General features: G+C 53.3%; 1 protein-coding gene across 1 annotated transcript; it reads left to right on the top strand.

Annotated features, from left to right (window-relative positions):
- The first annotated feature begins 4,755 nt into the window (after positions 1-4,755).
- On the top strand, positions 4,756-23,540 carry GDF6 (growth differentiation factor 6). The gene is made up of 2 exons (XM_039253461.1): positions 4,756-5,256; positions 20,159-23,540. The coding sequence occupies exons 1-2, from the start codon at positions 4,869-4,871 to the stop codon at positions 21,118-21,120; spliced, it is 1,350 nt and encodes a 449-aa protein (XP_039109392.1). The 5' UTR covers positions 4,756-4,868; the 3' UTR covers positions 21,121-23,540.
- Positions 23,541-23,791: the final 251 nt, after the last annotated feature.

The following is a 23,791-nucleotide window of genomic DNA, read 5'->3' on the forward strand; positions in this document are numbered from 1 at the left end:
TCATACCGGAGGCAGGGGAGGGATGGACTACATCTGAGTCAGCCAATGGAGCGGGGAAACTGAGGCCCAGAGCGGTTGTGAGTATGATACCAGCGGGCACGACACTTCATTCTGTTTCATTTAACTTGTCTGTGAAGCATTCTGTGAGAGAGTGGGAGTGCCAAGCCAACAAGCGGAGGGGAGAGAGGGACCACAATGATCAGCCCCAATGCGAAGCGAAGCAAGGAAGAGGAGGATGTCAGAGCTGGTCCCTCCCAGTCTAAGGTGTGAAGAAAAAGTTGTATCTTACATGCACCCTTTCCTCTGAGGATTTTTTTCATATATGTTTGGTTTGATTTGGTTTTGTCTCACCCTCTGCTGAGAGTCCTCACCTTTTCCCTGTTGCTATGTTTTTCACTCTCTTTGAGGAACATTGTTCATTCATGACTCTTAGTCAATGGCCTCTTTTTCCCTTTTGGAGGGAACTTTTCTGCAGATGAAATTTTGTGAAAATGTCAAAAACATATGAGTAGGGCTGCTTAGATTGGAGTAAGTATGATCGATGTGAGCCTCACCTGGCTGGCTTTCTACTCAGAACTTTTTAAAGAAATTTTTAAGTGTTTATTTATTTTTGAGAGACAGAGAGAGACAGAGTGTGAGCAGGGGAGGGGCAGAGAGAGAGGGAGACACAGAATCCGAAGCAGGCTCCAGGCTCTGAGCCATCAGCACAGAGCCCGATGCGGGGCTCGAACTCATGAACTGTGAGATCATGACCTGAGCTGAAGTTGGACTCTTAACCTACCTAGCCACCCAGGTGCCCCTCTTCAGTTACTTTTATTAAAGTTGCTTTAAAAGTGACATTTTAATGAAAAATGACATAATAAAAGAGATAAACTCCGTTATTTAAAAGCATCTTTCTCCTTGGGCAAATATGAAATAATAATTTAGGGACAATGGCAGTACATATTTGAGATAGTAACAGGCCAATTCTATTTGCTTTTGGTCCAATATTTCTGGGCAGGCACATCTCTCACCTATGGAGGCTTTGTTGTCAAACGCTACACACATTAGAGAGTCAAATGACTCTCTAATTTCTTAAAATCATGTTAATCGATGTCCCTATCCCTCGCTTGGCAAGCTCCTATAAACATTCTGGGCCAGCACGGCTCTGGTGCTCCACAGATAACTCCCTCGCTGTCCACAGGGGGGCAGGACATACCGTCCTGCACGTTGTCCCTGTTCCCTTCTATGTTTGGGGGAAAAAAATCTAACCGTGGAATGAAAGTCCCAGGAAACTGCTGAAGGCGCCTATGCCAGACCTCGGTTCAGCTCAAGAAACTCCGACCCTTTTTTAATGTTCTTCATAGATGAAACCGCTGAAGAAATTTGAGAGAATCAAGACTGCACTGAAAACCTAAAGTCTATATACTAGTTCAAATTCTCAAAATGTTGTGAGAAGATCTAAAAGCATATGTTGACTTGTAGTTTTTCTCTGTATCTTTATTTTTAACACACACACGCACGCATGCACAGCAAAGGCCTTGGAATGGCCTCACTAACACCGGGATGAATTCCTATTTGAAACATATCCACAAGGGAGAAAAGAGATAACGTTTCATACATGACTGTGGATCGTGGCCACAATATTTGTAATGAGATGTTTTTTAATACGGGGGGAGCCTTGGGTTAGGAGTTGGAATGACTTGCCTCCCAGGCCTGACTAGACCACTGACTAGCTTGCGACCTTGGGCCCAGCCAAGTTTATTTGCTCACCTGTAAAATGGGCGCTGTAACCCCGTCAGGCAAAGGGCAGCCTGCACTTTCCTTGCATAGACCAGAAGCGGGTAGCTATGAAGGGGAGTATTATCTTCCCCCGGGGGAATCCTGGAGCCTGGAAGACAGACCACATCCTTTGTGGTCCCTGTCCCAGTGTCATTTACGCTAACACATGACTCCATCTAGTGTGCCGAGAGATCCCAAGCCACAGCAAATAGGCTCATTACTTTGTTTCCTGTTTACCGATAACTTGTAGCTGATAATGATTGCTGTGAGCAAAATGAAGGGAGAACACGCTGGGTTGCAGTTGCAGGCAGGAAACATTCTTATTGGATGGAGGGTCTGAAACCATGAATCATCATTAACCAGACTCCACACTGATAGAAATTAAAACACTGATAACACAAACCACAAGTGTTCATTTCCCCGAGGGAAGGGATGGAGAGAGACCACAAGGAGGAAGCCTCTTCTGGATGACACTCCAGAGACGGATGTGCAGAATCAGAAGCAGGGCAGGCCAGGAGACACCGCGTGCATCCCAGGGGTGCCAGGTAGGCAGAAAGGGGAAATGCTGCTTCTGCTGGGGGGAAATGAGTTTCGAGTCTGTGGTTTTGCGGAGGTGGCGTGTGCAGGCCTAGAGAAAAGGGGTGAAGACCTGCACAGAGGGGCAGAAGGGCACAGGGGAGAGATGTGGGGGAAATGGACTTGGCAGTGCAGTGATACAAAAAGCACACAAACGAATGAAAAGAAGGACCAGCAGACATGCTTTGGGCATAATGTTAAGTGACAAGGGTGGGACACTGCACGGAATCTCTCCCTGGATGGCAGTAGTATGGAGATGATGTGCACAAACAAATAAAGAAGGAATGGAAGGGAACTCGTAAAGGTAAAAACATTTTGATTTGGTGATTTGTAGGAGTGGCAAAAAATCTGAGAAAGAACTTTCCCCATTCAGTGTCATTCCCTTTTCTGTTGCTAGTTTAGTAAATAAAGAACAATTTTAATGCACAGGGAGGAAAGAAGACAAGGTTATGGTAAAGCGTCTTTTGAATCTCAAGGTCAGAATATGACAGTCACGAAGCCAAGACGAGGGGGTGTGTATGGGACTGGGATCGGGCCACAGGGCCATCTGTGGAGGAGATGAGGAGGGGGACAGCCAGCAGACCCTGGAGCAGTGTGACCTTAGGCCTCAGTTTCCCTGCTTGTAAAATAGGGATAATACAGCACTTATACGGCTATTACGATCCTGCCTGTTCACAACTTCTCTTAGGGGTCTGCCATTACCTGGAGGAGGCCAGGCAGAGCCCAGACCTTGAGGAAGTTAAGGCGTGAAAGGGGCAGGGAAAGAGCAACTTCCTCCCCCTGCAGTCAGGTGAGTGGATGTCTGCAGGGAGCGAAAAAGGCAGGAAAAGCAAAAGTGAGAGGAAGGGGAGTAGAAGACTGGGAGCACACACATAAAAAAACAGTGTGGAAGGAAATCATCTGAGGTCAAATAAATCCATAAAGAAGAAAAAGGCAAGAATGAGATAGAGGTTTAGGGTCAGTGATGGATCCTTCGATGCTGGAATGGGAACACTGGATTTGGGGTCTGTGCCCTGGGTTCTCTCCCTGGCTGCATGTCTCCTGGTCTGAGTGTCCTTGGAAAAGTCACTCTTTTTTTTTTTTTTTTTTAATCTGTGAAAGTGAAAACAGTGAGACCAACTTCACAGAGCTGTTGGGAAGACTAAAGGAGAGCATGTTATGGTTGGTGGCCGAACACCCAAAAAATGCACGAGATTCCAGGACCAGAGCATTCCAGGGCACAGAGCACTGTGGGAGAGAAGCAGCCCTCCGCCTTGACTTCCAGCGTTCAGGCCCAGGAATGAGCGAGGCAGTGGGCGGGGAAGACACGCACGGGGAATCTGGGGACAGATAAAGGAAACTCGTGATGGGGCGAGGCTGGGCTGAAGAGAAACAGATTGGGGAAGAGCTGCAAAGGGAGGGGTCCGCTGAAAGAGGAGGGGGAGGCCGCGGAGGGAGAGGGTGGGAAGGCAGAGATGGGAGGGCAGTGTGAGAGGGAAAGCAGGCTGGGGAAAGAGGGACTGGAATGCAGAAAGAACTCAGGGAAGGAGAAAGTGTTGAAGACGGGAGGGAAAGAAGACAGGGAAAATGGGGATGCAGTGGAGCGGGGGGCCAGGCCGCGAGAGGAAAGAGGACCCCGGGAAGAGACGGAGGAGGAAAGAAGCGGCTAAAGCCAGCGCCAGAAGAGGCTGGGGAGTGCGAGTAGAGAGGCTGGGGCCTGCAGTAGAGCGCGGCAGCTTTCAGCATCCATCCGGACTCTAAAGACTCGTGGCCTTTGCTTGACCTCGAGGGTCGAGAACAGACGCCCTGTGTTTGTGGAGAGCGGTACCCCACCAAGAGAATGGGGCTGTTCGGGGCTGGGCCCCGCGCCTGGAGCGCGGTGAGGCTTCGCTGGCCCCTGAAGGCATCGAACGGCCGGCCTGGAGGTTGGGGCGGAGGAAGCAAGGTATCAGCACCCAGAGCCTGAGCGCAGTCCGCTGCACAGGCGCCTGTCCGGAGCAGTCTCTGGGGGGCGCCGCCGCCGCTTCCCTCCTCGGGGGCCGCTTGCTCCCCGAACCACGGAGGCGGCCGGGGAGGACTCGGCGCCCGCTGCGCTGCGGGGGTGGGGGGGACCGAGCTTCCGACTGTGCTGGGGGGACTCTGGCGCTGCGGATGCTCCCGGCCTCCTCGCCGCCGGGCGACCGCGCCCGCCTCCCCCGAGCCGGCGCTCCCGGCCCGCTCTGCGCACGCCGCCCGGCAACCCCGCGCGCGTCCCGCGGGGGCGCTGCGTCTCGCAGCCACCCCGGCACACCGCGGCCCCTCTCCCCCACACCTCCTGGCCACACCACCGGCCTCTCCTCCCACCCTCCGCTCCCCTCCTCTCCCCTCCCCTCCCCTCCCCTCCCGACGAGGGGCGGGAGGGGGCGTGGCAGGCCGGGGTTTGTGTGGCTGGGACCCGGCTCCTTGCACTCGGAGTCCGCGCGAGGAGCCGGGCCCCGGCCGCTGTCCAGCCGCTCCGTGCCCCGCGCGCCCTGCGCCGCCGCCTCTCGGGGAGACGCCGCCACTCGCTCGCCATGGATACCCCTAGAGTCCTGCTGTCGGCCGTCTTCCTCATCAGTTTCCTGTGGGATTTGCCCGGTTTCCAGCAGGCTTCCATCTCCTCTTCCTCGTCGTCCACGGAGCTGGGCTCCGCCAAGGGAATGCGGAGCCGCAAGGAAGGGAAGATACCGCGGCCGCCCCGAGACGGTGCCGCGGCCGGGGAGCCGCAGGCGGAGCCCCGGCGGCCGCCGCAGCCCGAAGCGCGCGAGCCTCCCGGCGGGGGCCCCCGCGTCGTGCCGCACGACTACATGCTGTCAATCTACAGGACGTACTCCATCGCCGAGAAGCTGGGCATCAACGCCAGCTTCTTCCAGTCTTCCAAGTCGGCTAATACGATCACTAGCTTTGTAGACAGGGGACTAGGTAAGTGGCACCGAAGACGCCCCCTCCTCTCCCTGGAACTCCGCAGCCGGGGCGCTGCTCCGGCTCCGGCAGGAGGCTGCGTGTGTGAACTCCCTTCCCGCTCTGGACACCTCCCCCTTTCTGTTCTTAAACTGTTCTTCTCTAGCCCGAGGACGATCGTGAATGCGGCTGCAGATCTGATTCCAGTTTGCAATCCTCCTTTCCCCGCTTCCTTCCTTTCTCCCTATTCCTTCCTTCTTACTCTTGTCTTTTGCAGAAAGGAGCGCGGTGGCCGCTCGTCTGGCGGCTGGTGGAGGAAGCGTGGAGGACGGGAGGTGGCAGGCGAATCACTGGGTCTGGAGAGGGGACGCGGCGGGGGCTGACGGCGTCCTTGCCCCCGGGCCTCGGGTGGTGCGCGGTGCGCGGTGCGAGGCCCGAGCTGCGGCGGCCGAGCGGGAGGGCTCTGGGGCGCGCGTGAGCCTTGCAAAGCCGCGAGCTCCCGTCCGCTCTGGGAACGGCCGGCAGCAGCAAGTCCGGCGGTCCGAGGAGCGAGTCCTGGAGCGGCGTCTGGCATTGCCCAGACTCAGCCGCAGCAAGGGTTCTCACCTCACCCCTGCGCTGGATGTGGGGGGATCGGGAGTCCGGTGGGAGCCCCACGCCCTCGGGCGTTTTTGCTCCTGCAGCGCTCTCTCGACTGCTCGGAGGCGGTAACCGAGTCTTTTCTGCTAAGGCAGCTGCCCGCAACTGGCCGGGCGGGGCAGGGGCAGGGCAACTAAGTTTGGGGTTTGTGGGTATGGGTGCACGCATGTGTTCATCCACCTTCCCCAGCCAGGCATCGCTCCTCTCTGAGCTTCTCTCAGGGCCCCTATTCCTGGTCCCTTCTGAGGGCGTGGGTACAGGGGCGGGTGCCTGCGGAAACCCGTGCGCCAGCTCCTTGCCACGCGCGATGGTCCACGTGGTGAGTGCATTCAAGAGAACCTCGCGCTCCCCATGGCCCCAGAAACCGAGGGGGGATCCACAGGCACCAGGAACTCAAATCCTAAAGAGGGGAGACAATAACGTGGAAGGAGACGGGAGAGGAAGGGAGAAAAGGGAAAGGGGAGGTAGGGGTCGAGAAGAAAGAAGGAAGGGGGTTAAAAAAAAAAAAAAAGATTTAGGCAGCTATCCACTCCACCGTCCTGCCCAGACTTAGCTCCGCGGCCTGGACCGGTTCCCCGCCTCCCACTTCCAGGTCAGTGAAAGCGGGGTCGCTCAGGAACTGGGGAGCGCCAGGGTTCAGGCGGACAGGGCTGCTTCGCTCGGCCTGCCCTGGGTACACGCACGTCTTGGGAGCTTTTCGGAGAAGGCTAACCGCCCCGGAGCCCCGGGCTCGTCCCGGGCTTCAGACCCCAGCCTCCACCCTTGCAGCCACCTTCCTTGCAGACCAGGGATCCTACCCACGCTGGATTCGCTGCTGCAGCCGAGGTCAGCGAGGTTCATGAGCTGCTGAAAGGTCCAGGCGGCAAATTAACGCCGGCTAGTTTATGGTGATTTTAGCACTACTAAAGTCACCTTTGCAGATACACGTGGCTTCTTCGTAGCGCTGCAACTGGATCCCCAACCTCGGTGTTTGCAGCGCAGCTCGCCCCCTCCCCCCACCCAATCTTCTCCCTGCCTCCGTTGTCTCCCTCCCTCCAAATCCTGTTTACCGCCCGCTTTCCCTGCTACCCTAGTCAAAGACTACCCTACACTTCCCTGGTGGAGAGACTAAAGAAACTCAGAGAAAATTGCTTAAGAGGCTTTCCCCAGGGGAAGAAATCCCGGAGGTCCAGGCTGGCGGGCGGTTGGGCGCCTGTTTTCATTTCCCCAAAGGAAGTGGCAAGAGTCTCCGCCCCTCCCCCAAGCAGGCACCCCCTAACTCGTTAGCTGCGCCCTCCGAGTTTGGCCCGGGACCAAGGGACCCTGCAGGCTGTTGGGAGATGTCTACCGAAGCCTGCGGCGTGCAGACGGGAGTGGGAGGTCTCGGGGGGGGGGGAGGTGCAGGTCCCGCGCAGACGCGGGCTCCTTTCACCATTGCTGGCGCTGGAGCCCCCTCCCCACCCCACCCCGCGCACCGCATTGGGCGCCCCGGGCGCCAGAGGTAGGGAAAGGGACTGGCTGCACGCCCAGGCCTGGGGGCCTCTGTTCCCTAGCCAGGTCTCCAGGCTAGCCGGACCAAGATCCAGACGTCGGCTCCAACTCTGGAACGCGGTCCCCAGCCGGAGGAGACGCGGAGTGACCACTTGGACCGCAGCTTCGAAGGCGCGGTCTCCTCCGCTCTCTCAGGTTCCCAGAAAACGGAAAGAAAGGCAGTTAGCTGACTGGGAAGGCTGTGCGGCTGGGCGCACGCCGCTCGGCGGCGAAGGCGTGCGGAGCTCGCGGCCGGCGGGGGCGCGCAGGGGAGGGGCTGTGTTGCGGGCTACAGCGCCAGCTTGATAAAGGGAAAGCCTCACTTTCCCTCTCACTGATTTTGATTTGATGTGTCACCGGCGGTGACCTCGGGCTGGACCTTCCGGGGCTTGCTTAGCATCGGGCCCCTGATTGGAGTGTTTCAACTCAGCGATCTAATTGAGGGTTCATGTCATAACACATCAAACGGTGTCTAGTCTCCCGTGATGGAAGGGACCCGCCAGCCGCGCATCTCCGGCTCCTGGCGAGGACTTCCGCCCCTCTCACGTGGGGACTCTGAACCGCGCCAAACCCTCCTACATCCCCTCCCCCAACCCGTGGATGGCCGGGCAAGTAGGAGAGAGCAGCGGCCGGCGGAGAGCCGCGCGGGCCGCGCTGACTTGGCGCCTTGCCTCGGGGATGTTTAGACCGCCGTCGAGGGCGGCAGGCTTGGCTTGGAGCAGCAGGGGTCCCTCAGGAGGAGGAGCAAAGAAAATGGAAGGCGTCCTGAAGCCGGTCCCGGAGGCAAGAACTCCTTACTTACGCACAGTGTTTGTAAAAAGCCTCATTCACCCGGGAACCACTGGAACCTCGAGTCACCCTTCAAGCTTGCGATTAAGAGTGGGCGAGTAGGGATAAATTCGGTCGGAAGTGAATGAAGAGCGCTTTGGTCTATAAAGATAGCGCGATCTCTGTTACCTCACCCTCACCACCTTCTCCCCACCCCATACAGACACCTAATGAAGAGACTTTATTGCAACCTTAAAAAAAAAAAAAAAAAGTCCCTCCTTTCGGTTTGCTCTCCGAACATCAAGGGGTGATAATAATCGCCAACATATATTGAGCATTTACTGCATACCAAGTACTGTGCTAAAATCTATTACTTGAATTATTTCATTTAATTCTAACAACAACCCCTGGGGAAAGTGCTATAAACACTGTTTTACAGGTGAATTAAGGAAGACAGAGAGGTTAAGCAAGTTGCTTAAGGTCACACAGAGTGAGGAGTGAAGCACATATCCAATTCTAGATCCTGCCTACTTGACGTGGCACTACATGGATAGGGTAAGGGTAAGGGGTGAGAAAGTTTCTAAACGAAGGTGGCAGGAAGCAGGAATCAAAAAAAGGGGGGGGGGCAGGATTTGCCACCCGGTCTAATATTCTTCTGTGATTTCTAAGAACCGATTTGGAGTTGGAGCAGATCTTTGGATTTGAGGATCTGAATCTGTGTTGTGCTTTGTAGTCTCTGTAAAGGCACAAATCATGTTATCCCTGATCTTTACAAATTCTTGCATGTTGTGCTTTGGTTTTGGATCCACAAAGATGGAAACTGTCTGCACGTTTGTGCTAGTGCAGTCATAAAATCAGAATAGATCAGGCTGGATATGGAGAAATTACAATTAGCACGTGATGTAACCATTAAGAAGCCACTAGTACTGGAGCTCTGGGGCCTGGGAAAGACAGACAGTTAGAACTTCTATGAATTCAACATGGCTGATAGAGGACGAGAGAAAGAGAGAAATAAACCTTGAACTTTCAGCTTATGTAGTTAGAAATGCTACAGAAACAAGGGGGGAAACCTCCCCCTTGGTTTTGGAAGAAAGCAAAATGAGTCTAGGACTACTGCTGTGAGTTTGGTTTCCAGATGATTCGGAAATAAGACTTTAAAAAAAAATTCTCCCAGTTGTTGTTGTTGTTACAATAGCCTTCTCAGATAACCCGCGGTAAGGAACAGATAAAGACCAAAACTGAGATCGGAACATCCTTGGGGAGCTTGACACCCTAGAAATGAATCGCTGGAAAGTCTGTCGTGGATTGTCGCCTTCTTGGTTTACCTTATGGGTCTCCATTATCAGAGGGCCGGTTAGGACAATTGTGGGGAGAGCCCGGCTGCGGGGAGGCCATTCTCAGAGCTGCAGAATTCCCTCGCGATTGCCGTTTGTCGCGGACTGCGTGTTGACGCAGAACGGCGAGTTTCCGGGTGGACCTGGGCCGCAGAGTGGCGTAATCAACGCAGCAGCGATTTTGCCCCAACCCTGTTGTCGTTGGCAAACGGAAAATGAAATATAAGCAGGGAAGTATTTTAATGGGGATGGAGGGAATTCACAACTGTTAATTATTTGGTGACCTTGTATTCGATTTGTTTGAGTCCCTTATAAAAACACTAATGCAGACCAGACGGCCAAGTGAGGAAGCCGGCAGAAGGTTCCAATCTAGGCTTTATTTCCCCGGAAAGAGGGAACAGCCTTGGAAAAGGATTGCTGAGCGTTCAGAGTGTGAGCGTGAGGGCGCGCCCGCGTGAGCAGCCGCGTGGGGTCTGCACTGCTGTCCAGGTTCGTGATCTTCTACCAGTGGCGGGTGGACTGGAAGGTCCTGGGAAAAGGCGGAGGGTGAGGGAAGGAAGCCTTAAAGAAGAAGGTGGTTTCTCTCTTCTGGCTGGAATGATTAAAACATTTTAAAGCCCACAAGCCACAAACACCTAAGTCATTGGCTTGCTGTTAAATATCAGTTACTGTCACCCCCTTTCCTAAGGCCTTAGGGCCTTAGGAGACTCTTACGAGGGCCGCTTTAGCAAGTAAGCTAAGAACACCTAGTGTCTTCTGCAGCGAGAGTGCAAGTGGGGCCCGAATTCTGGGCGAGCTTCCTCTGCAGGGGAGGCTCATTTGAGAGGGACACTGAACGTTTTCCCCAGCGCGGGAGGCTCTTGGCCTCTGGGAGTTTGCGCGATAGAGTTGCTGGTGGGGGAGGGGATCGAAAAAACGTGCCCAAACATCCTTGTCTTTCCTCCACACCAAAAAACCCAAGTTACCTAAGTGCCAGCCCGCGACAGGCCTTGAGATCCCTTCCGCAGGCTGAAAGAAGACATGAAACCTCCCCCTTGCGACCTGAGCGTTTGCGCGTCGCCCGGACCCGCGGGGAATGCGGGCGTTGCATAGATGGACGTCCTAACGCAACCGGTTTTTTTTTTTTCTCCCCAGTCGCAGTTCTCTGAGTTCTGGCGGCACACCTCCTGGCGACTGGCGTCGTCTTCCTGGGGGTGCTGTGGGTAGAAGGAGAAGAGAACGCGAGGAGAGAGGGGTGGGAGAAAGATGATATGACAGATGGGGCAGAACGAAAACTTTTGTTTCCTGCCAGGCCTGCTGCGTGCTTTAAACGACGCCGAGCAAATCAACAATAACCCCTGGGGGCTTTTAAGGAAAGCGAAGGGCATTAGTTCAATAAGTCCTCGCGTATAGAATAACCCTGGTCAAAGGATGCTCTCTGGATCCGTGGACAGTATCCCAGCGGCGGCCGCGCGGTGTGGCAAGCGGGAATGTGCATCCTCCGCGTCATTTCGTTGCTTGGCATCAACCACCTCTCTTTCTGCCTCTCCCCACCCTACCCCCGTCTCCCTTTAAAGCCCTGGCTTTAAGCTCAATGGCAGTTAAGTGGTGCTTTCTGTTTACAGGAATTAAATAGGTCCTCGTGGGCCTAATGGGTTCCAGGGTTGCTGTTCTCTGCCTTCCAGGACCGACCATTAGCGCTGCTGGGGGCAGAGGGTCGGGCCCGCGTGGGGTGAGAAGCTACGCGGGCCTGGCGGCGGGCGGCGGGCCGCGCTGGCCAGCGTTCCGGTAGCAGCGCGCGCCGCGCAGCCAGTGGCCCGGGTGTCTGGGGGCGGAGCTCGGCTTGGGGACCTGGTAGTGGGCGTGCTGGAGAGGAGAGGGGCGGGCCTCGCGCCCAGGCAGGAGCGGGTGGAGCCGAGTGAGCCGAGCAGAAAGTGGGGGCAGGAGCTGCGCGGAGGGGTGGCTTTGGGATCTCGGGTGGTTTAACGGCCCCCTACCCCGTATCTTCCCTAAATAACTTAAGAACCAAAGAGAATCCTTGCGCCGGCTTTGCAAATCTGGCTTTGCAAGTTGGTCCAGCCTTCATCCCACTCCCCCAGAACTGTCGCTCCCACGCCCCGTGGGGAGGGAAATTGAATGATGTTAGACTATGGTCCGTAGCTGCCACAGCGAATCTCATTTTGCTGCGACGTTATTTTGGAAGTTAGCTCAAGGTGAACGCAGTGGAGCAGTTTCCGCGATCCCAACACTTTAAAGAAGACACACCGTTGAGGTTTCTCCTCCGCAGGACCCCTGAATGCTGAAGGTCCTATCCTGTCCACACAACACGCCAGTTGGAACCCATCTCCACACTTGCAACCCGAGAACTGGTCAGGGGGAGAAGCCAAATAAAGTGGAACCTTTTCTTCTACTTTTGATCTCAAAACTGTCTAGTCAAACGGCCCGATCATGTTCCAACAGGGAAGGCTGGTTCACGTGGCAATTCATCCTCCCGGCCAAGCCTGGGCCTGTGTCACTCCAGTGGGCTCCCAGTGACCCTCCTGGTCACTAGGGCAGCGAGGGTGGCCCCTGGCAGATAACCCGGGTCCGGGCCCTGCGCACGCAGCTCCAAGGGAAGGGCAGTGACCTGCGGAGGACTCAGCAGAAAGTTGGGGAGAGAGGCTACAGCGGAAGGGAACAGCACCGAGTTTCCATTTGGATTTCATCTGCAGCGATGTCAAATTAAGGTTTGGGGAGCCCAGGGTGAGACTGTAGTGAAAAGAGATGCTGGTGAAGTGGTCTTGATCTTGGCTTTGAATCTCTGGCTCTTGAACTCAAGAACTCGTAGCCAAGGGGGTTTGCACGACTAAGTCCTTGGACATCACTTTACAAGTGAATCCATTTCATCTGAGAGAACAAAAGGAGTCTCTTTGAAGCTTCTTCACTTTCGGAGTCCTGCTGGGGATGTGCAGTGCCCAGCGCTCCAGGGAGAGGGCTGGCCGGCAAAACTCCCGCCAGAACTTCGCCTTGCTGCCATTGAAGTCTGTGCTGAGGCTCCAAGGATGCACGAAGTTCAAAGTTCAGTTGGGTGACATTCAGGGTTCGCCTTCCCTCCCCTCCTACCCTCAATTTGCTTCATGTTGAGCCCAAGCTTGGTGTGCTAACACTGGGATTTCTCTGTGGTATCTTCATGGGCCACCAGACCTGCTGAACCGTGTGGGGTTTACAAGGCCCAGACTCTTTGCAGGGAGGAAGGCGCTGGTCAGCCAGGCATGGGAGAGAGGCTGGAAAAGCCTCTGGAGATTCCGTGGAGGACCTGCCTTAGGCCTCTCTGGTCTTTGAAAGGGGGAAAACAAACTGACAAAGTCTGGGCTGGCTATTGGAGAAAACACTGGGGAACCCAAGAGAGAAGCTAGATGGAGAGAAGCTAGATGGATGGCTGTGTGGTGAGGACACACACACACACACACACACACACACACCCCTACAGGGCCTTCTCAGGTGACTCAGTGGCTGGGCCTTGGTCATTGCTACACCCCGTCTCCCTCCCCAAATGTGCCTGGCTCTTTGCCAGGTGAAGAACACTGGGAACATCATCCTCATGACAGATCATGCCCCGCAGAAGGGCTCCAAAGCGAGGGGCAGGGCAAGATGACTAACCCCCAGGCCTGTCTGAGCTGGGTCTGACCAGCCAGGAGCCAAATGCCAGGGTTGGCCTATGGGCTGGCACTGGCCCTGAGCCCACAGAGGAGAGAACCTGCAGGGAGAGACCTATCTTTGATGAGATTCTGGATTGGAGGTTGGTTTCTCACCTGGAGGTTTGAGAGGGAGCTCAGTGGTGGAGGACATAATGCCAGGAGCACTGAGAAGGGTCGATGTGATGGGAGTGAGGCCTCCCTATAGTCCCTGCCCCTCACTGGACCTCAGATGAATAGGAGCTGGAAGCCCCTGCTGCTCTCCTCCACCCCATACCTCTCCTCCACTCACTTTTAGAAATCCTGCGGAAATCACTGGACTGCATCTCCTCAAAGAAGGCCAAGAGGAATACAGGTGCATCTTCTGCCTACTCGGATGCAGGTGGTTACAGTAATCTTGGCTGTATTCATTGGGTGCTTCTGTGTGTCATGTGCAGCTGGCCCTGGCTGCCCTTGACTCTGACTTTTACAATGACTCTGCCAAGTGGGGGGTGGCTCTCCCGTTTTACAAGATGAGGCATATGATGCTGGGAGTCATTACATGACCTAGAGTACCCAAGGTCACCCAGCCAATAAGTCACTGGTCAGGATTCAAATCTAGTCTCTTAGACTCTAGATTTTTGTGCTAATCCCACATTGTCAGTAGTAACTAATATTTGCAGGCATCTTCAGATAAATGTCTTTCCTACTCTTCTCATTTGCCACCCCTCCCTCAGTGACTCTGTGAGCTGATGTGATCCTCATGTTGTAGATGAGAGATCATCTACATACATGTTTCCCTGTAAGTTCTCTTTCAAAAGTCCAACTGTTAACATCCCTTCAGTTCTGCTGTTTAGGAAGTGATTTACTCTTAAGAGACTAGAGAGTGATGCCTTCCCCAGGCACGGGCTGTGTGAAAAAGCAGGAGCCTTCCGGGTTTCTACCAGACACAGATCAAGGGCTTGGATGTCCAAGGTGGGGGCACGGACACTGGAACCACACTGCATGAATGGCAAGTGACCATTCAGCAATCTGCATTTTAAGCTTTCTGGTCCATAACATGAGCATACTAGTGATGCCCTTTTCTTTTCCATAGTTACTTTTGAGGCTTAAATGAGTTACAAGAATTTAGATCACGCACAGGAGATAGCGTTCGCTCTTGTGATTTCTATTCTGGATGGTCAAGCAAGTGTACCCTGTGGAGGGTGAATTGTGTGGATGGCCTCCTGAGTCTGCCCCTCAGTGAGGAGGCTTAGTGAGATCAGCAGTTTGCGAGGAATCTTGACAGAGGCAGGATTCAGGACATAATACAGGAGGATGCTCACATCCCAGGAGACAGGAATCGTTGGAGCACAAACTACTCAGAGGCCTTCACACCCCAGGAGAGAGGGCTGGTGGCTCATTTTTACTCAACCTGTACATCTGACTATATTTCTTTTTTTTTTTAATTTATTTCTGAGAGAGAGAGAGAGAGAGAGAGACAGCATGAGCAGGGGAGGGTCAGAGAGAGAGGTAGACACAGAATCTGAAGCAGGCTCCAGGCTAGCTGTCAGCACAGAGCCCGACGCGGGGCTCGAACCCATGAACCGTGAGATCATGACCTGGGCGGAAGCCGGAGGCTCAACCGAATGAGCCACCCAGGCACCCCTATCTGACTGTATTTCTAACCTGTGGACTTTGGCACCTCAGGCAGTGCTGAAGCCAAGAACCTAGGGAACGAGTGACTTCGAATCTAACCATGAAATCCCTGCTTGGAGATCTTACTAGCAAAGGAAAAATTCCTTGGGGAACCCAGCTCGCCTTGAATTGACGGCATTGGTGATGAATCTGTGTGAGACTTTCCTCCCTCTGCTCCACCGCCCAATGGGTGCCCTAGAAGAGGCATGGCCGCAGGTCCGAGGACCTTGGATGGAATTAAGGCCTTCAGTTCCTGTCCTTTACTAGTTGCGAGGCGCTGGGCAAGTGAAGATACCGCGTAGAACCCGTTTCCACATCCATAAATGAGTGTAAAGTAGAACAGGTCTCATCCGCCCGCGGTGAGGATTCAGGGACAGAGGCCATCAAAGCCACGAGCACCTGCGGCCACAAAGGCGCGCCGCGTACGCCTTCCGTGCGGCTCTTGGCTAAAAAATGAGGGGGTTGAGGGAGAGGCTTAGCTGCAAAGACGTCTGGAGTTTTAGTTGTAAAGATGGGTGACTATCTCGCCCCTTCCATCCCCCACTCCCAGGGAAGTGGGGATGGGAAAGCCCACTATCATCTCGGCTTTCCGAGTCCCCGCCTAGTCGTGGGATCTGTGCGGTCAGAGGACGTGTGGCGGGACTCGTGGCGGGGTGTCGGGTGGAGGCGAGTGGGGCCCTCGGGTCACCTCAAATTCAAAGGACGAGAGCCCGGCGCGCACTGAGCAGAGAGCGGGAGCCGCGGGGGGCACCTGGAAGGGTGCCTGGGCGAGTGACCAAGAATCCCTGCAAGGACTCTGAAGTGCGACCTCAAGCTGTGTACCTATCTCAGGAATGTCTTGGAAAAAATGCAGTGCGGGCGCTTTTCGCCCCAAACCAAATGAAATTGCGGGTTTCCAGAAACTCTCCACTGGGTGGCCCAGCAGAGCTGCACCCCCCCCCCCCCCCCGCGTCAGTGGCCCCGGGGGGATCCTCGGGGCGCATTTCCTGCCGCCTGGAGGCCCAGGCCCAGGCCGCCCTCCTGGGGCTCAGGTTCTTGGGTGTTCGGTCTTTGGTGCTGTGGGCAACCTTTCCTTTCCCATCTGGTGTTTGTTTCTTAGCTCCCTCCAGCCACATACTGAGACCACGACCCGGCACTGATGACTTTTACCTTTCTAGGCCAGCTTTCTCATTTAAAATGGGCATTATAGTCCCTGCCTTGCAAGTGATTCGTTTTTCCTCGTGTCTTCATCTGTCTTGATCCTTTTAAAATCGTTTGCACTAGGTGTGCACGTTGGAGGTGTCCTCAGCCCTTTACCAGTGTCCTCTTAACTCAAAAAAGGCTGACCTACCTATGAAGACTTTTCTTCAACTATGCAGAAGGTTTGTTTCTTCTCCTTATCCCCCCCCCCCCCCCCCCCCCCCCCCCCCCCCCCGTCCTCCATCCACCCATCTGGGAAAGCTGAAAGGCACAAATCCAGCAATCGTAACTTGAAAGGTCTGTACGTGTAACACTCAACAAACACTGAGTTAACTGGAGCCTGAACCAAGCTGTAACAAACCAGGTCCATGCAAATTAAAAGCAAAATTAAAAGTTCCCATGATTACTGATTGATTTCAATTTGAAGGCCAAAAGCTTAGGATTCCCTCCCAGGATGCAAGAAAGCACCACCACAAACAGAATGGAAGGTGTGTGTTTCTCATGAGGGGGATGGGAGAGAGGGTCATTTGATGGTATCAGCCTTCATTCATATAGGACTTTGTGGGAGAGGAGGCTGGTGGAAGGGAGTGTCAAGTGCTGGCTTCCTACCTACAGGTGGCCACGGCAGCAGGGCCACGCTTTCCGATGCCAGGTCAGCAGGCAGAGCGTCTTCAGGATCACAGGGGGTGGTGGTGTGTGTACTCCCCAGGTCAGATGCCTCCTCTGGGCTATTTCTGTGATGCATGGCCCCAGAGCAGGTCCAGACAGGTGGGGAATGTGGTCTGTAGTAGAGCTGCACAGAGAAGCCACCTTCTTGGACCCTCTTTTAAGGGGTTAGAGGTTCTGGAGACCCAGTGAGAGTACACGTGGCTGAAAGAGTACCAAAAATATGGGGGTGGCTGGGGGGGGCAAAAAGGAGCCGGGAGGAGGAAGAGTGACTTGGTTCTAGTGAGTGCCACCTTAGACTGTGCCCTGGGTGGACCTGGGGGACCCTGTTTTGCCTCACCTGCAATGGCGCCTCACCCCACATGGTGGGGACTCTAAGGAGCCACAGGGACATAGTCATCTAGATTAATGGTTCTTAAAGTGGGACCCCAGACCGGCAGAATCAGCATTGCCTGGGAGCTTCAGAAAAATGCATTTTCTGGGCACCACAACAAACCTCTGGAGCCAAAGAGAGTTTGCATTTCTAACAAGTGTGATGCTGTATGGTGCGCATGGTGCAGATTTAGGGACCTCTACAGGTTGAGTGGCCTTGAGAGCTACTACTCTACTGTGGTACCTGAACCTCAGAGCTCTTGCCCAACTAGCCCAGAGCCTCCTTCAAGGGCCTGGGCAGCTTCTTCATTGGGTTTGTCCTCCTAAGAGTGTATCTAAGCCGGCATCTGTGAGCAAGGGAGTCCACACTGATGCAGGTGAGGCTGTTCAAGCTGCTATGGAAAGAGAAAGGAACAAGTTAGACTGAAGGCCTGAGTTCTGGAAAGATTAAGAGCTGGCTGATCTTGCTAGACAGACCATCAGAAATCCCAGGGCTGCACAATCAGTAGAGCCCTCTCTCTACAGACACTTTCCTCTATTTTGACCATTCTTGAGGACTAGAGAAAAGTGATTCAGCTGTGCAGACTAAGCATTAGCCCGCATTAAAAAAAAATGAGTAGAAACAAAACAAGCTGATTTCTCCATGTTTCACAAGAGAGAAACAAATAAATCATTACCCTTTACACCTTCCTATGCTCTCCAGCCAGTGACAAATTGTCTCGAGAGTTTTGCAAGCAGAGATAGAAATGATTTCTGCAGGGAGTCTATGTTTTATTTCTAGCAAGCCCTGCAAATAAAGTTTGGACTGTATCCCCCATTTCTTACCCCAGCCATTCCTGGTTGCTTTTAAACTCTAGTACCTGGACTATAATGGAGAGGCAATGGGGTTTAGGGGCTAAATGCTCCAAATCTGGAATTAAAAAGACCTAAGTTTGGATCTCAATGTCACCACCTACTAGCTGTCAGACTTTAGAAATTAACTTATTTTCTCCAAACCTTGGTTTTCCCACCTGTACAATGGGAACAATGATTATCTACCTTACAGAACTGGTCTGTGCTTGTGGATAAAGTAAGGATGAAAAATACATCAGCTGTCACAATATGTAGCTGGTGCAGCAAATGCCTTCTGTTTGTCCATCTCATCACATCCTTAGTTTGGGGAAATATGAGAGGCAAGAAAGTGAAGCCTAAGGCAATAGGTCCAGAGATCTGGGTGGTGGCTGAGGATTGTCAGACGCAGGTTTCTTTAAAGGAGGAGAAGAAAGTGTGCTGAGTTCCCACTGATTTTAATGTGACCCTGGTCGGTTTGAAGGTCTTGGCTTCCATAAATCAACCGCCTCCAGCAGCTTTTCCCTCTTCACCTCTCTAACCCTTCCCACAGCTCCATCTCAGGTCGGGACTTGTGCCTTAGAGTGAGGTAGTCAGCCTTGCAGTCAGCCCAGAGTGGGGACTGGGTGTGGCCGAGGCTCCGGATCCAGTGCCCTGGGGCTACATCTGGATAGGAAGGGAGGGTCGGACCCAGGACCCAGTGACGCTTTCACTATTGAAATAGAACCAAACTTTACTAGCTTCTGGGGAAAGCTGGGGGCTTTGGGGATTTTTGTATTTGCTGGGTTGTAAATATTTTATGAGAAGGCAGCCCAGGAAAATCTGGTTAGCTTTCCGCCTTGCACATTGAAGTGGGGTTGGCTTCATGCACAAATGCATCAAAAAAGAAGTCAAGTTGTGCCTTGGTCCCAAAGAATTCGTCTTGGATTTTAAAAGCTTGTTATTCTCGCCACCCACCCCCTTCCATCATGTGCCCCAAATCTCTTTTTCTTATTTGTAACGAAAACTTAATCTTCAAGATGAGTTGCAAAACAAGAAGATTTCAAGTTGGGTGGGTGGGTGGAAGGGAGAATGTCACGTGTGTGTGTGTGTGTGTGTGTGTGTGTGTGTGTGTGTGTGAGGTTTTCTCCTTACTGGTGTATTTCTCTTTGGCTGAGGGATCTTCTCAATGGATAGATGCCTGGTGTGTGTGTCTGTTCATTTGTCTCCCCGCAGACTTCTGAAAGCTTCATTGCTCTTTTGTTTGTTGTTAAGATGGTTGGTGAATTTGAAAAAGGAAGGAAGGAAGGAAGGAAGGAAGGAAGGAAGGAAGGAAGGAAGGAAGGAAGGAAGGAAGGACCGACCAGATCACACAGCCCATCTTCCTTCTGTCAGCTTTGTGTTGGGCCTAAATGCTTCACCAAAGCTAATGGGCAGCAACATCCCCCCCGGATCAGTGAGTCTAAACTAGGACTACATCTTCAAATAATTTTGGAGCTTAAAAACAAACAAACAAACAAACAAACAAACAAGCAACTGAACTAACAAAACCCCTGTACCCAGGAGCTGTCCTCAGATATTGATGCAATTGGTTAAAGCAAGCCCTGGCACTGGTAATTTTTAAATCCTCTGGATGATTATAATGGGCACCCAGAGTGTGAATAGCTGCTCCAGAAGTTCCTCACTTATTGACCCGTTCTCCAGCGGGCACAGCTGTACCGGCTGTGGCGAGCAAGATGGTCACGCCACGGTCCTAGTTCCTATGGGCCAGTGGAGAGGCGCAGGGTGTTGCTGGGAAAGACCAATAAAGAGACAAGTATAAACGAGGTCTTTGTAGATAGTGCTAAGTGTCCGGGAAGATAATAAGCCAGGGTCCTGTGATAGTGACCAAGGGAGGCTACTTTAGGTCAGGGTGGTCGAAGATGGCCTCCCGGAGGAGGCGACATTTTAACCGAGACGTGAATGATGAGAACGAGCCAGCAGGCCGAAAGGAGGTCTAGGGGGAAGCGCGGCCCAGGCCCACGACCACAAAGGCACGTTAGTGGTTACGTAGGCTCCTGGGGGAAAACCCGGGAGGCCGCCTCGCAGGCAGCCACCGACTTCCGCCCTGGGAGTCCCGGGCTGACAGGGAGGAGGGGGGGCCTGCCCTGATGCTCCCCCTCCCCTAGCTGCGCACCGGCCCGGCGGGGAGCCCGGGGGGGTCAGGCCCCGGGCTGGCCGAGCTGGACTCCCAGCCGGCCGGCCCCGCTCCCCGCCCTTTTCCTCCCGGGGCGGCCGCAGAGCACCGGACTGATCTCCCCCCTTAAGTGAAACTGACTGTAATTATTTTTTATCTCGCAGACGATCTCTCGCACACTCCTCTCCGGAGACAGAAGTATTTGTTTGATGTGTCCACGCTCTCAGACAAAGAAGAGCTGGTGGGCGCGGAGCTGCGGCTCTTTCGCCAGGCGCCCGCAGCGCCCTGGGGGCCGCCGGCCGGGCCGCTCCACGTGCAGCTCTTCCCCTGCGTGTCGCCCCTGCTGCTGGACGCGCGGACCCTGGACCCGCAGGGGGCGCCCCGGGCCGGCTGGGAAGTCTTCGACGTGTGGCAGGGCCTGCGCCGGCAGCCCTGGAAGCAGCTGTGCTTGGAGCTGCGGGCCGCGTGGGGCGAGCCGGGGGCCGGGGAGGCCGAGGCACGCGCGCCCGGGCCGCAGCAGCCGCCGCCCCCGGACCTGCGGAGTCTGGGCTTCGGCCGGAGGGTGCGGCCCCCCCAGGAGCGCGCCCTGCTCGTCGTGTTCACCAGATCCCAGCGCAAGAACCTGTTCGCCGAGATGCGCGAGCAGCTGGGCTCGGCCGAGGTCGCGGGCCCGGGCGCGGACGCCGAGGGGTCGTGGCCGCCGCCGTCGGGCGCCCCGGACGCCGGGCCTTGGCTGCCCTCACCCGGCCGCCGGCGGCGGCGCACCGCCTTCGCCAGCCGCCACGGCAAGCGGCATGGCAAGAAGTCGAGGCTGCGCTGCAGCAAGAAGCCCCTGCACGTGAACTTCAAGGAGCTGGGCTGGGACGACTGGATTATCGCGCCCTTGGAGTACGAGGCCTACCACTGCGAAGGCGTGTGCGACTTCCCGCTGCGCTCGCACCTTGAGCCCACCAACCACGCCATCATCCAGACGTTGATGAACTCCATGGATCCCGGCTCCACCCCGCCCAGCTGCTGCGTGCCCACCAAATTGACTCCCATCAGCATCCTGTACATCGACGCCGGCAATAACGTGGTCTACAAGCAGTACGAGGACATGGTGGTGGAGTCCTGCGGCTGCAGGTAGCGGCGTCCTGCAGCCTCGGCCCCTGACCGCAGGGGAGGCTTGACTAAAGAGAGGCGGAGGAGGAGCTGGCCTTGGAGGAAGCAGAGGGTGGGGGAACAGCCTGGACGTGCAGCCGGATGGGAGTGGAGGGAGCTCAGCCTTCCCAGAACCTTCCACCTGCCAGCCCAGAGGGAGATACGGATTTTCACACCTCGCCTGGCCACCCTGGAAAACAAGCCAAGGAGGATTTCTTTAGTTTTTTTTTTTTTTTTCTTCTCTTTATTATTGTGGCTTTGGATTTCCTTGTGTGTCTTACAGGTTTTGATAGGAGGTGGGGGGCGGGGAGACGTATACCTGTTTCTCAACCGCTCAGAGGATTGAAAATTTTATAGCTTAGGAAGAGAAACAGTGTGGGAGGAAGAATCACCTTTGACCACATCTTGGTTTGATTGTTTTCTACCCGTGTAAAGAAGGTGGGTTTTTTTTTTTTTTTTTGTTTTTGTTTTCTGGCCATGTTGTAGCCTATGCCTTGTGACCTCCCAAGCAGAGGGTGTTCAAATAGAGGAATTGGCACCGGGAATACGAAAGCCAGGAAGGGCCCTACCTTTAGAAGAACTTGCTTGTATACCTGGCTGCCCTGGCCTTTCCCAGGAGAGGGAACTGGCAACCCACATCTCACTCAAGGGGGCTCAGGTCTTTTCTGTTGCTTTTTCTGGGAGGGGAAAAGGGGACTGGTATGGATGGAATGACAAGAATGAGTCCAAATGGAACCCCCTGAAGGATAATGAGAAACCACAAGGCCTGCCTCTGATGGGGCTGACACTGAGGTGTATTAGCCAGGCTGGAGGTGACCCAGGAAAAACGCTTCTGTGGTGTCTGTTTCTAATTGATTTCTTTGAACAGAATTTGCCAAAATTCAGACATCCCCTTTTAAGGGGAAGGTGATTCTCCAGTTAAACAAAACGGGAGTCCGGGCGGGGGGCTATATAACTAAGGTAAGAGGTGCAGAGGAGGGGAAATGAGCCAAGAAGCAGAGGATGAAGTCAGGAGGGGTGGTCGTGGGCCCCACCGAAGGATGGGGAGATGGGGGGCAGGCCAGAAGCAGGGAAGAGAAGGACGAAATGGGACACACAGGTCCCTGTGTCCATAGATTTCTCTAAAATCCATGTTCCCTCCCCTGTCTCTAACATTCCTGAATGATTACCAGCCAGCAATAGCCCAGGGCTCCCCCAAAAGCATTGTTTCAGATTGTAATTACCAGTTAGGCAATGTTTTTAAAACTTCGTAATGAGAAACTGTGAAAAGAGCAAAGTGTTACATTGAGCTTGGGGTGGAGCTGGGGAAGGGGCAGTGAGGGAGGAGGCAGGGGCGGTATTCACCTTCCGAAAGGAGGCAGGAGAGAGCACAACACAATTTCAGTACCCAGCCCCAGATTGTCAGAAACATGAACTTTCCCCCAGCCTGCACCAGTATTATTTTCAAACACTGCCCAGAAGTAGGCCCTTTGCAGAGTTTGTTTCCTTCTCAGCTTTGACCATGAAATGGTTTAAACAAGGGAACTTGTACCAACCATTAAAAAAAAAAAAAAAAGGTTTTGTTTTTCCCAAGTGATTTTGCTCTCTCTCGATCTAAACCTATTGCTTGTTTGGTTCAGAGAACTATAAACTGTCCAAGAAAGGGTGAGGATGATAAAAAAAAAAATGCTAATATAAAATGCTAAGTAAAAAAGAAAAAGACTTGGCCAGGAGAAATAATTTAAAATGCACATTTGCTTTGGATGCACTGTTGTTCTGTTAAGGCTGTATATATTTGTTTATTTAAGGTGGCTGAAAGTGCAAAGGGGAAATGGACAGCATGCAATTCATCTTAATGTACAAACCTTATATGCACTCAAATGTTATAATTTCTAATATTTTAAAAGTTTATATTCGAGTTGTACAAAGTTACGCATTAATCAGATATTTCATTCTTTCATAATGTTATCATTTTCTAAATATTATTACAAAATTTTAAGTCTGTCTAATGGAGAGTTTTTTTAAACTGTCTACCTCACTATAATACAAGTATTTACAACACTAAAGTTACCAGAGGTCAATTTTATATTCAAAACATTTTTTACAGTACACTTTACTTGGATGATACTCAGTCTAATACTGTATTATTAAACTTATTTTCCCCCTTAATCACTCAGCCTGGTTTATATGGATCTTTTTAGAAAAGTCATTTTTCTCAAGGAACTACTGGCAGTGGCACTTTGGTCCAGTATGGGACTGAATGTCTGAAAAGGCACTAGTTATTTGAAAGTTCATCATTTAGAGCATTGTACTTTTTCTCCGTAACTCTTCCATGAGTCTTCATGGAATTTTCATTCACCAGATTAAAGCCAAATCCTTGTCAACTCTTAGAACAATGTTGATAAACCTGTAACTCATTCCAGCATCTCAAGACTTTCTTGGTTTCTTTAATGTTGAAAAAAAGCTGTAAATTACTTTTTAAAAATTTTTAAATGTTTTATTTATTTCTGAGAGAGAGAGAGTGTGTGAACAGGGGAGGGTCAGAGAGAGAGGGAGACACAGAATCCGAAGCAGGCTCCAGGCTCTGAGCTGTCAGCACAGAGCTCAATGCGGGACTTGAACTCACAAACCACAAGATCATGACCTGAGCTGAAGTCGGACACTTAATGAACAGAGCC

The sequence above is a fragment of the Hyaena hyaena genome, unplaced genomic scaffold (genome assembly GCF_003009895.1).
Source record: "Hyaena hyaena isolate Hyena2069 unplaced genomic scaffold, ASM300989v1 scaffold_452, whole genome shotgun sequence".
NCBI lineage: Eukaryota > Metazoa > Chordata > Mammalia > Carnivora > Hyaenidae > Hyaena > Hyaena hyaena.